The following is a 13625-nucleotide window of genomic DNA, read 5'->3' as shown; positions in this document are numbered from 1 at the left end:
AGCTTTTATAGAAACACTGGCCAATATTGAACATTTAAACACCCTCAGGAACACCACATACAGAGAACACTGGTTCAAGGTGACACAAAGACGACCTTTACAACATTAAAGGTTTTTTTTATAGATCTAAATCTGGCAGGCCGTTTGCAGGGTTGATTAGATGAATAAAAACTATTTTCATAATTGTAGAGTACGTTTCTGTGGTTTAAAACTGACAGCAATAATCTGAAAAAGAAATGGTTTAACTTTTCTAAACAATTTCACAAACATTTTGGTTCATAGTTATAAACCTTTCAGGCTCATAAGAGTAAGTAATAAGGTTTACCAACGTTCAATGAAAAGACCTCTCTCCGTGTGCAAGATTTACTGTCACTAACTAAAGAAGCCTCTGCGAGTAATGTTTACCAAGACTTACCGAAAAAACCTATGTTATATACATATACTAGCTGTGCTTCCCGACATTGCCCGGGTATTAAAAATCATCTTATAAACAATGACAAGTAATGAAAGTTGCCTGCCACTTGCTATTAGCCTGGCAGATTGCCAATGGAAAATATGAGTAGTATGCTTAATAATGAGCGCTACCAGCTTCTCGTGACATTATGTTATGGCCCTGCGTCGTACACAAAGCCGTTGGGTATTTACTCTCATATAGCGACATATACCAGCTAGCGAACAAATCAATTTCGGTGGTCTAATTGGTAGGGTGCCGGACTTGTGAACGGGTGGGTCTGAGATCAAATATTCTTCAGTGGGGATTCATTATTCCAAGATTTTAATAGCTATAGCCGGAACGCAGACATACGAGATATATACCAGATACACGATATACTTTGAGAAATATACTGTAAAACCTCTAATTGAATGCCACTTCCAATTGACCGCCACCCTGAGAGAAGAATTGAAAAATAGACCACCACTTTGACATTATTTGATCTTTATGTGCCCATAATATCAACTGATCAGTAGAAAAGTGTCCAAAAAATCGTATTAATAATGAATCGTATATATATCAATAACAGTTAATTCTCTCCTTGTCCAATTCTGAAGCTTTACATTTTTTTCGTTGAAACTTTGAAAGCAACACCATAGAAATAATCAATAACGGTCTCAAGCTATTGGTAGCTCTCTGTGTAACGCGGTCTTTCTACTTCGAAGTAGAAAATAGGCTAAATTTACGATGGTAGCTGAACTTTCAGAGTAACGCTATAAAAATAATTACTGTTTGAGCCTAAAAATGGTTTCTTGTTTGACGCGGATTAAATGGTTTAAATTTACGATGGTGGATGGAACTTTGAAAGCAACGCCATAGAAATAACTACTAACCATCTCAGGCTAATAGTAGTTTTTTGTTTAACACGGTCCTAATACTTCAGAGGACATGCATATAAAACCCAGTTCGCCAGTTTTTGACCAAAGGTTACATTTATTGTGAGCAAACTTTTACGCGTTGCATTAATGGTAAATACAGCGGGTAAAAGTTTTGCTTTACCAAAAATTGCTTGAGTGTTAGTATCGACTAGTTCAGTAGTGCAGAAGAAGAGTGGAGGCAAGAAGATATTGTGGAAGGTATTGGACAACTAGAGGATGTTCGTTCCATTGAAAGCAACAATCGAAACGCAGCTATCTGAGCAAACAATGGAAATATGTTTTTTAGTTTTAAAAACGTTAATTCTTGTTTCTGCAAGTAATATAAGTATGGTTCGTTTATGTCACTTGTTCATAAATATATATTTGTATCATTTAATAGATTACTGTTGTATACTTTATAAATATGCAAATTTATAGCATGTTATTTAATAGCATCCTTGCAGCTATCTTAACACGGCTTACAATGGATCGACGCCCATAACTCCACATCTATTGCACATAAAAAGCTAGTTTTGGCTGCAAACTAGCAAACAAATCAGTGAGTGCAATGAGCTGTCATACAACATGAGCTGTCATACAACAGATGTCATACAACATCTGTTAAATACAGATATAAAATAAGAATAAGTCTTCAAATTTAGAATGAAATAAAAATTGAAAATGACAATAATTTACAAAGAAGGACACAGGCTATAATATCGTCGCAGGTCAATTGCAAGCAATAGATATCAATTGATAGAGATATTTCTCAGTTTCTTGACGCACATTTATTAAGAGATGTTTGACAAGTTAGAGGTAAGTTAGCAGATTTATTGCATTCAAAATGTTTGATATTCGTCCACCAGAAAGAGGGCAGAATATAGGCGACATTCGCTTCGCCCGTAGTAGGGCTAAATTTATCTTCCGAAAGTTCTGACGAGCCAGTTGAAAAATAGATCGCCTCTATTTTTTATATCGTGATTAAAGCTCAATATGTACATTTTAATATGAATAAATATTATTACCTTTTGGTTTATTCATCTTTTGAAATTTCTTCTAAGCCATCTCAAAACTCATTATTCATTTTTTATGTGTCAATTGTGCCATTTTAATTTCAAATGTTCCGTTACATTGCAACTGTAATGCACAACTTCAATCTTCAATTTCCGGTTATTGTAAAGGGCAAGCGCAGGAAATTGGAAAAACAAAAAAGTTCTCATGGACATTCTTGAGTAGGAATTGTCTTTACATTCTCTCTCGGTTCGGTCAAACAAAGTACCCTCATGCACTTCACTGATGTATTTAATTTCGATATGTAATTTTTACATTTGAGCCAGTATCGATTATTGAGAGGTACCAGTATTGTTGCGTTTGAAAATTTTGACGGATAGCTGTTTGCAGCAACAGTAACATTTTTTATACACACACTTCTATGTACTCTTTATTATTATTAATTCAACATATTCGTGACTTTTATTTTGTTTTACCAGTTTATTTTAATTGTATTGGTAATAATTCACTTTTCGTTGTAATCATTGTAACAAAACATACTTTATTTAGCATTACTTGCTAATTATTTCATAGTTGAACACCTTTACAGTTGTTTTTATTTTTTTCCTAATTTATTTCAACAAAACACTTTTTCATGATATGAAATTTAAAATTTATAGTTGTTTGATAACGTTTTCAGTTGTTTTATTTTTTCTTTCAATTTATTTGAAATGCACAGAACACTTTTCTCATGATATGAAGTTTAAAAGTTAGAATGGTAACTGTTGTTATATGTTAAATAAAAATAAATAATATCCATCAACTCTTTCATTACTCAGACAACGTCAGCATTTATTTATACCTACATGTATATATATAAATTTGGTAAATTTATTAAAATTTGACTAAGCATAAAAATTACTAAAAGTTTCATATTACACAAAAGGTATGTAAAATGCTAAGCATTTTATCTGATGCACTAAAATGCGCTAAGCATTTTATCTGATGAGTGTTACACACCTTTTGTGTAATATGAAACTTTTAGTAATTTTTATGCTTAGTCAAATCTTAATAAATTTCTTACCAAATTTATAGTAAGCTCTACTTTAGTATCGAGCACTTTATGCTGACTTTTAGTCTATACTTTATTGTACCTATATATATAAATAAATACCTAGTATTTATTTATATACATATTTATATATATAATGTATATACATATATGTGTTTATACATTATATACAATGTATATATATACATTATATATAGATATATGTGTATATAAGATATATGTGTATATATCTTTTTAATGGGAAATATTATACTATATTTAGTCACTAAATGGGTTTGTAATTTTGCCCCATGGGCTCGGATCACACTTTTTCACTCAACTCTTTACTATTCAACTACTGTAGTTAGTTTTCATAAAAAGCTTCACTTTTGCTGCGAATTCATGTCGAGCAGATGTGGGAAATCTGGATAATTTTATTGCTGTTAGCCTCTTCAAATTAGAACTGTGTTGCTCTCATCTATGATAACTGCAACGAGCTTATAATATGCCAGTTGATAAGAAAGTGTCTGATTGTTGCTATAGCAGCCCTCAAGGGCAAGTCAAGGAGAATTTTACAATGCCGCCCATATTTTAAGAGGCGTGTCATATACATTAGCAGTTGCTTGTATCGGATTCTCAAATCTTATCGGTTAGCATCAACCCAAGTAGATATACCTATGTCAGCTATGTGTATAGCTAGCTCAATGCCTGATGTTGCACAGACAATAAAAAAGCTTTGGCACGAAAAATTTATTTTTTATCAACATATACAACATTTACCATTCTAACTTTTGAATGAAGGTGTTTGGTTATTTATGAGTGTGTCCGGCCAATGCATAATTCAAATATTTGAAAGCTCGAGGAATAGCTAAAACATATTGTTGAAAAACATTTTTTACTTCTTATGCTACGCATTTGCTCAAGAATTAAAATAGCTTATAAACAGTGGCAGGTAATGTAGTTGCCATTGGCTAAGTTTCTTTACCCATTGAATGTGAGTAACATAAGCTAGTAACATAAGCTAATATTTTGTTCTTTACTATAAGAAGGGCCATGTCAGCCTGTAATTCCTTTTAGGCGTTAAGAAAAAAGATGACACCTCACGGTAATCGAACCCGTATATTCAGATGCACACATGAGAGACTAAGCTATGTATCCACCTTGCAACAGATTGGAATAATTGTCTATATAATCGTTACACATCATGATCTCTCACTGAACAACGGACTGCAAGCATTGTTTCAAGTTTGGACATGTACTTTTCTTCTAGTAGTTCAAGCATGCTAGTTGAAGTTCTTCTAGTAGTTCAAGCATGCGTATTTTAAGCAATCGCTATAGACTGGACATACAACAGACAAACAAACACTTACATTTATATATACACGTAGATGTTATCAATCTTTAATATGTTGACTTGTCTTTCAACAAGTCAACATATTAAAGAGGTCAAGCAATGCTGTTCATCTACTTCAGAAATTTAATATAGCTCCTCTGTCACTTTAACAGCAAAAGTCTATAAGAGTAAAAGTTTAGCTTAATTTGTAAGATGTTGTGTCAGCAAGGATCATAATACACAGTATTTTACAACTTCATCGGAGTAGACAATTTTGTGATTTACAGCTGGCGTGATATAAACACTGACTCACTTGAAGCTCCTGTCATAGTAAATAGTGACAAAAGGCAACTCATAACAATACTAGTTAAATGCCCGGCGGTGCACGAGTGATAAAATAAGTTTTTTCACAGAAAAACAACATTTATTTACCATCTAACTTTTAAATTAAGGTGTTTGTTTATTTCTGTGTGTGCTATAAATTTAATTAAGTTTATGCTATATATATATATATTTATAGCATTTGGGGAAGTCTGGGCACATATTTTTCCTTCTAGTAAAATTTTTTTTAGTAAATCAGTCAAGTGTGAAGCGTATGTATTTTAACCAATCGGCATTAAGGATTTGCAGGTGCATAAGGTTTTACGGTTTTTCGCTTTACGATGTGAAACCTGATGTTTTTTCATCCCTTTGTTATGGTATTTTTTTGTCATACGACATCAACACCAATGTAACTCGAAATTCAAGTTTGGTGGTCGGTGTGGTGAATACTTCATAATTACAAAGATGTCGATATACTATTCATCAAAACAATAATGCCGTACAACAACAATCAACAATGCCGGAAAAAGATACGATGCTTGATCTCTCTTTCAGTTCAGCATTTTTCGTGTTTCGTAAATGCTTGATATTGCGTGAGTGAAATGAAAACTAATGAAAAGCAAAAGTAAAAATTTAATGCGCATTTAATAGAATATTTACTATAAATTTAATTCATTACAACATATACAACTATATAACTACATATATAACTTTAATTCGTTAACCATGAGTCTTAAGATTGATAATGACGTCAAAGGAAGTAAGAAAACGAATTTACTATAATAAAAATTATACTGCAGATCTTAACCAATAAATAAATGCACTAAATTTACTGTAAGTAACTAGCTGCTAAGGCTAATACACTCTTTTGTTAGTAAGTTGTAAATAGGTACAATACGTATATAAAATTTTGATGTTTTTACAAAGGGGGGTTTGCACTAGATAATCACTATGGGTTTCTATATCCGTCTATACGACATTTTTTTCGGAACACCGCAACGGAATACCGGAACAAATTAATGTCGTATGGGGGTCCACTATATTAGTCCCCTATATGAGGGTCCACTGTGTCGTATGGGGGTCCACTATATTAGATTGTAAAAACTAGACTCACTGAACTGAGACGCTGATGAGTACTGAACATACCTAAACACAAAACCTACTGGTGTTACATAATGATATTATAAACATGCTTTTGGAAAAAAGAGCTTTTACTGCCAATCTCGTCGAAATGCTGTTTGAACATAGGCCTTTGAAAAAGAAAGCACTACACCTCTGAAACAACAAGCTGCAATCAATCACCAACCGGAGAAGTCTTGACTTATGAAAACCTAATTATCTGACACCTAAAGGATCATTCCCATGGCTAGAAAATTACACACGCTGCAACTTCGTGAGAGCCAACACTACCATAACCTGCAATTCCACTATCTCATATGCGGTAACAAGACCCGTCCCTTCAAACACCTGAGCTACCAGACCAAGGGTTAGGAGAGACCAAATCCAGTAAATAGAGGATAGCCAGCGAAATACACACCTGTGACGGTGCCCAGGGACTACCCCCTAAACGTCCGAACCAAGACCAAACCAAAGCAAGAAATGACCAGCCAGAAATGACAATTTAATATCAGACACAGCCACAAAAGTAACTATTTTTGAGATTTTAATATTCATAATTTTTCCACAGGATCTTTCACAACATGTTGTAATCTTTTGCACGTCACACTTCTTTAAGCCAATGATACGCTGACTTATTTTTGTCTCCTATAAATAGTAAAAACAGAATAAATACTGCAGCATTTTTCTAAGTTCAGCATTCAGTCACTGGATCTACACAAAGCAAGGCAAGTTGAGCTATTTTACAATATAATGTAAGGCAGTTGCTGAGTTCTACAATTTTTGGGAGTTATAGACTTATTTTAAAACTTATGTATTCAAGTCTTGGACTTTAATTAATCGGTTAACTTTCTCTCTTGCCTTAATGATTTTTATTTGATTAATTTTGTCTAAACTACTTAAATAGTATCTTACACTTTATATTTTGTGACTGATTGTTTTTTTTGACAAATTCTGTCTTTATTAAAAATAGAACATTGTGAACTTTGCTGAAACAGTTTAATTATTGAGCTGGTAGGTTACCCCACAAGTTTTGTCTTGGGAGTAATTCGCAAGGTCAATGAACTTTCATGCAACATGTCGATGCATCAAAGTCATAGCTGCATGTCTTGAGTTCGGGTTGTTGGTATTTAAAATCTAGACATTACGCAATAGAACTAGGGTTTGTTTTTGAACATTGGTGGAGTAAATGACAATCAGCGCGCACCCTCAAACATCTTCACCGATGTATCAGAGGCAAATTCTTTACAATATGAACCAGATGCAATTTCTTTTATACTAACATGGTAAAACTGCCAATTAAGAGTATAAGTCTATGCACTTGGAAACCAAAAGGACATACAACACTAGGGTTATTTGAGCCATAAAAAAGGACAACTAACTACAGTGGAGCCTCTAATTACGAAAGTAATTCGTTTCGACAACCATTCCGTAAGTAAAACATTCCCAAGTAGAAAATTTTGTAAGTAAAATGCCTTAATCTATTCCAAGCCTTCCCAAAACTTGGACATGATAATTGCATAAATTATACACGTAAATACATGCAATAGTTAGAAATTATAACAAATACACGTTAGAATTTTGATATTATATTACTACAATGTTAGGACATTACAATGGATTAAAACAGATTATCAATAATATTAACTGTACAATGGACACGAGCGGTTTCTTAGTAATCTTAGTAAGGTTCACTTGAAAGCTGAAGCTTAAATGTATGCTATTGGTATTATGTTTACTCAGCATATATAAGTAGAACTTGATAATCAATTGTTTATTTCACACTCAGTTCACATTAAAAAAAGGTTAATCTATTAGAATACAACATACATAATGAAACCTAAAAGTTGAAAGAATAGAGAAATTACGAACAAAAACTGGTATGTTTGTTTACCTTTGGCGTTAGACATCTAGACGTGGCTAAGCAAAGACTGCTGTAAGTGGGCGTCAGTCAGAAAGAGCGGGTGTTGTATTGTCATCTTGGTTTGGTTCAGAATAAATGCTTTGTGAACGTTAATTAAAAAAGTAATCTACATTACTACGAACTGAAAAAATGTGTCATCATACAAAAAACGCAGAACTCGAGTTGCTAGAAACTAAAGTTGTCCTACCCTTTATGATAACTCCAAATTATACAACGAATGAAAACAAAACGCTTGTCATTTATTGACTTTTGCTAGCAAATAAAACTGAGTGAGGAGCACTGTACGCCGCACCCATGGGCAGCTAATTTACTAAATAAATAAACGGGTTCAACTATAAAAGGCCTTTCGTATCTAGAACAAATTTTCATAAATCGAAGCACAATTTCTTCCAAAAAACACTTCGTAGCTTCGAAATTTAGTATGCAGAGGCTTTCGTAAGCAAAGGTTTCACAGTATAGAGTTATTTGAATTTGAGGAAAAAGCCAGTTACATAGATGATGTTACCTGGAGGAGCTCAGCCATAGAGGTTACATCAGCAGATACGCAGACATTGCTTTGCTTCTCACTCATGATAGTAAAGAGCCTCTTGGCCACAGGATTGGTGCACAGGCTAGCCCTTTCCGCAAAAGGCAGCAGCTGAAAAAATGAAGGCCTTTTAATAAAAAACTATACAGAGAGGAGACAACTTCAACAATAATTGCAGCCTCATGATTACTAATGTTTAGCAATCTAAGATCTGTGAAGAAGCAACAGATATCTTCATAGATATAGTAAACCCTATATCTATATCTATGGATATCTTAGACCAGCTTCAAATATATAAGCCAGCTGATGTACAAATGATAGAAGTGTAACTATCAAGTTATATCTTAACGACGAACTGCTTGTTCAGCAACTTATCATCCATTCAACATTGTTGAATCTTTTGGATCTTCCATCCACTATGCCACATCAAGAGCAAAGCCATCAGCTCAGTTAATCCGTAAGCGAACAGTTGAAGCTTTAGCATGCTTCTTAAAATGGATATGATGATAACTTCACATTGTGGCGAGGTTAGTGCAACTAGCATCACACGCTACATGTTATGGAACCTAACACACAAATTACCCTTTAGATGTCCAAGGTCAACCTATAGATTTTCATCAGATCACCCAGTAATCTTCTGTAAGGTTAAGCTTTATTTTAAAAATACACTTGCATGGCTGATTTGTCTTTTTACAAATATATACTATACTAAAAGAAAAAGGCTTCTTAATCATTACTTGATATTCTGATTTATGACCAAATATCAATTTAAAAAACTGTAATTGAGGAGTTTTCTTCACATAGTATGATTTATATCTTCAAGGGAGACAAATCTTGTATACAGCAGATTATTTCAAAGATAACCATGAAGCAGCCATTTTAATTCCATAATCAAAGTTTTTTGCTAATAGCTCTACATATCAGAGAACTGACTCAGAAAAATAGGGCAAGAGTTTTATCTTAATGTCAGCAATATCAGATTGTGAAAAAGAATGCTTTTTAATTTGCCGTTCCACATGCCCGTAAATAAAATTTCTTAAAGCCAATCAGAGAAATTTAAAAGCAGCCTATGCCAATATATCGGATAGGTGAATGGCACACAATTGAGGTCGCAAGTTTTAGTGAGCTCACATAAAATTAAACATGACTTAAATTGTTTGCTCGAATGCCTGATTTTTTGCTAATACATCTGGGTAATAGATGCATGTCTTCAGCAAAGTGAATATCACATCACTCATCTTACAGTTTTGCCATTATTACCAAACTCCTTTACAACCTTTTAGTGGTAGATATAGCGTTGCATAGGTATAGCGTTGTATAGGTATAGCGTTGTATAGGTACAGCATTGTAACTTACTTCACATTCAGCACTGTACCGAATTCTGAACAAGTATAGCGTCTTAATATGTTTTGTCAACAAGAAAATCAATCCTCTTTGTATAAATTGTAATTGAAACAAAATCTATGTCTAGAAAAAAAGTTTGATCGCCAAATACACTTTATAAAAGCTCAACAGTAAAACACTTTCACTCACATGAAAAAACCATCCAAAAAATTTTTAACATCTACACCAGAAACGTTAATGACAGTTTACAAACTGTTGCTGATGAGCTTTTTCAATAAAATAATGAAATACCGTAAATCCTCATGCATAAGCGACCAAAATCTATAAGACACACCCCAAACTTTGGAGAGTGTTTGTTGAGTTACAGGTATGCAGAGTGTATAAGCTGCAGCCACCATTTTTTTCATCCATCCAAAACATTTAAATTAACCTAGCCATGTGTGTTATTCGCCAAGTTTACAGTCTCTGTCTGTCCTCACACACACATGTTGGCTGAATAGGTGTCAATCGATCAATGAGTGTTCTCAACTTTGCGGAGAAAGTGTTACGCCTTCGGCAAACCACAGGATACAAGTACATAATCAGTGAGCAAATTTAAGGAGAAACGCAAAATATGATGCTGCATTTCAATTGAAAGTTGTGCATATAACTTTGGAAGCTACCAACCAAAATAGTGCTGCAGTTTTTAGCATCAACGAAAAGCAACCCGACAAATGGAATTAAGTGTTGGTGATGTCATATGACATTGGCCATGACTTATGACCTCATTACATGAGTACAAGAACTAAATATTTTTTAGCATCTTATTGTTGAATAAAATATTTTTAGCACATGCGGATTTCCAAATTGTACTAATAAATATTATTAAACAACATCTTAGTTAAATTTATTAATATTTATATGAATTTTTTATATAGTTATATTTATATCTTTTCATTATATGTAACTCTAAGTTTCTCACATGACAGTACATTAAACCAGAACGTAGTGAGAAGTTTGCAGGTATAATTTTTAGACTGCATATAAGCTACACCCCAAATTTTTAAACAACGTTTTAGGTTCACAGGTGCGGCTGATACATGCGGAGTGTACATGCAGTTTTGCATGCGGATTATACGGACATGTCATTATGTGGACATGTACATGCGGGTTTACAGTATGTCAGATGAGTTGTCATCAGCCAGACAACATAAATGTTTTCAATTTCAAAAAAATTGTTACCTAAGTTTTTTATATTAAATTCGAATAAATGAAAAACTGGAAATCTTGTCGTTTCTTTGCTAGGTAGATCTATTGACAGTTCCAATGTTGCATATGCTTTGCGTCTTAGCAGAATAACAAAGTGCACAACTGCTTTATGGCAGCGCTAAAGATGGGCCTACAAAAAGTGACAACAACTTACAAAACTCTCCACAGAATGCTTTATTTATAAGGAGCCTAGTCTAACACTCAGTCTAAATGTTCTGCAACAACTTGAGATTGCATAGTAACAAATTTTTTCACAAAAATGATTGCTTTCGTCATCGTTGGTCGGTGAAATAAAATTAATACCAAAGCAAATGAAAGCTTGAAAATACTTTCTCCTTAAATAAATACATAATTACAAAGCATCTACAGGGATCTTGGAGAATTCGAGTGAAATCTTTAAAAGCTCACACCAGAAAATCAAAATAGTTTATAATACAATCTTAAAGTACATTTAAACTTGAGCTATATTTTCAGTTATACCTGGCTGTTAAAGTTCAAAGTTCATTACTATAAACCTGATAACCTGATCTCCCTCTTGTGCAGTCAGGCGTTGCGAGATTAGGGAGTGACGTAACACATATACGTACTGTTGTGGTGTCATTGTGCTGTTCTCACTGACTCCTACCCACGCATAGCCTCAAACTTTTTAGAATTTTTGGAAGAGAAATCTTATTTCTCCATTATCATCAATAACTCTCATTGATACTGTTTAATATCTGTCCGTAATCTATACATAACAAACACCAGATCGAACTAGTAGATTGTAATTATGTCGAAAATATTGCAACAAAAAATCGCTCTCAAATATTTGATTACTGGACTAAAAAAAACTAACCTCGAGATATTTTATTCACTTTTTTCTAAGAGAAATGTTTTCAGTGACTAGAGAAGTCAATGAATGTTGTATGAAAAATTCTGCAGACTATCATTTTTGAACTTGTTCTTTTCAGAATAGCACATGTTCTTCTTAAAGAATAGAGAAAGCATAATATTATTATGCTTTATTATTTATCTTGAGGTGTTGACTGATGTTCTAAAAAAAGAATCAAGGAGATTGACCCCCTAGAAGCTGAGATATAGCCAGCCAAACACAGGTCTACCAAAAAACATAAGTGTTTTGGTAATCATCAATATATGACGTATGAAATCGACTTGTGTGCCATCGGTCAATTAAATCAACTAATGCGCTCTCCTATAACAATCACTGCGTTTTAATTGGTTTAATCCCTGGAAGTATAAAACAATCAAATTGGGCCTAACAATCATTGCTCTGAGAATTTCGAACCAGTCCCTCTGACATGTAGATTAGTTTTAGCATAAAATAATTCCACGCATCTATTATTCCGCAACATTTCGCTATCTTGCTAGTTCAGCTCAGTATTGTTGTTCTCCTACTTAGCTTCCCTATTCAGACTCATCTTTAGCGCTGTTCAGATTTGTTTAACTATAGCTAATAAATGGAATCAATTAAATCAATCATCAATCTCGGTATCATTTGGACTTTTCTACAAATTATATTAGTTACATCATTTATTCTATACGCAGTTATATTATTACTTTGTATAATATGCATTATGATTATTATATTAATGATAAAAATAATTATAGATAAGATAATAGATAAATAGAAAAGTCAAATCAAAAGTTATCGTTTTCTTTTCATACAGCAAGAGCAGCACGGTCAAGTTATTCTTTTTAAAATTATGGCTGTAGTGAACTTACAGTCTGTTAATAGTGGCGATAATCATGAAAGTCAACTGAATGCTGCAGTAGGTACACAGTAGAAAAATGATGAATGAACAAAAATTACCATTCCCATTTCTTATTCTAAACAAACTGCAAATTGCGGATGTCGCATGTAGACCAGACCATACACGCGCGTTCGTTGAACAGAGGATCTTCGGAGCATAACTGTGAAGATCGAGTTAAAATTTGAAGCACAATAGTCAAAATCTGCTCTTCTGTTTTGAAATATCATGGCGAGGGGTGGTGGGCAAATGCCTTTACCACACAATGTTTGCTTGATTTTCCTGAGAAACCAGAGCTAGTCTGTAAATTCTTTACTATCGCGAAAAGCGTTTCACATCTCGTAGCCTAAAACAATCATTATACGTAACGGCGGTAAGGGTGCGCAACTCCGGCACATGACCAATAAGTCGATTTCATACATCACATATCTCGGGATTTTCGAAGGGTTTTCCTGATTCGTTATTAGGTAAACCTGTGTTTGGCTGGCTATATCTCAGCTTCTGGTGGGTCAATCTCCTTGATTCTTTTTTTAGAACATTAGTCAACACTTCAAGATAACTAATAAAACATAATAATATTATGTTTTCTCTATTCTTTAAGCTGTGTTTTCGAGCAGGCAAGCACCATGAAGCCATCAAATTACAGGGTAGTATCTTAAGCTGACCTATGGGAA

The 13625-nt window shown here is 33.7% G+C and overlaps 1 protein-coding gene across 1 annotated transcript in view; it reads right to left on the bottom strand.

Moving 5' to 3' along the window:
- LOC137395304 (uncharacterized) overlaps positions 1–13625 on the bottom strand; it is a 63117-nt gene that overhangs the window by 20095 nt on the left and 29397 nt on the right. Inside the window, exon 10 of the mRNA XM_068082196.1 lies at positions 8591–8722. Within this exon, the coding sequence (XP_067938297.1) occupies positions 8591–8722 (132 nt within the window). The remainder of the gene's footprint in view (positions 1–8590; positions 8723–13625) is intronic.

This window comes from Watersipora subatra, chromosome 4, assembly GCF_963576615.1.
Source record: "Watersipora subatra chromosome 4, tzWatSuba1.1, whole genome shotgun sequence".
NCBI classification, from domain to species: Eukaryota; Metazoa; Bryozoa; class Gymnolaemata; order Cheilostomatida; family Watersiporidae; genus Watersipora; species Watersipora subatra.
Note: the sequence above shows the minus strand (reverse complement) of the source record. Positions and strands in the feature narration are given on the sequence as shown.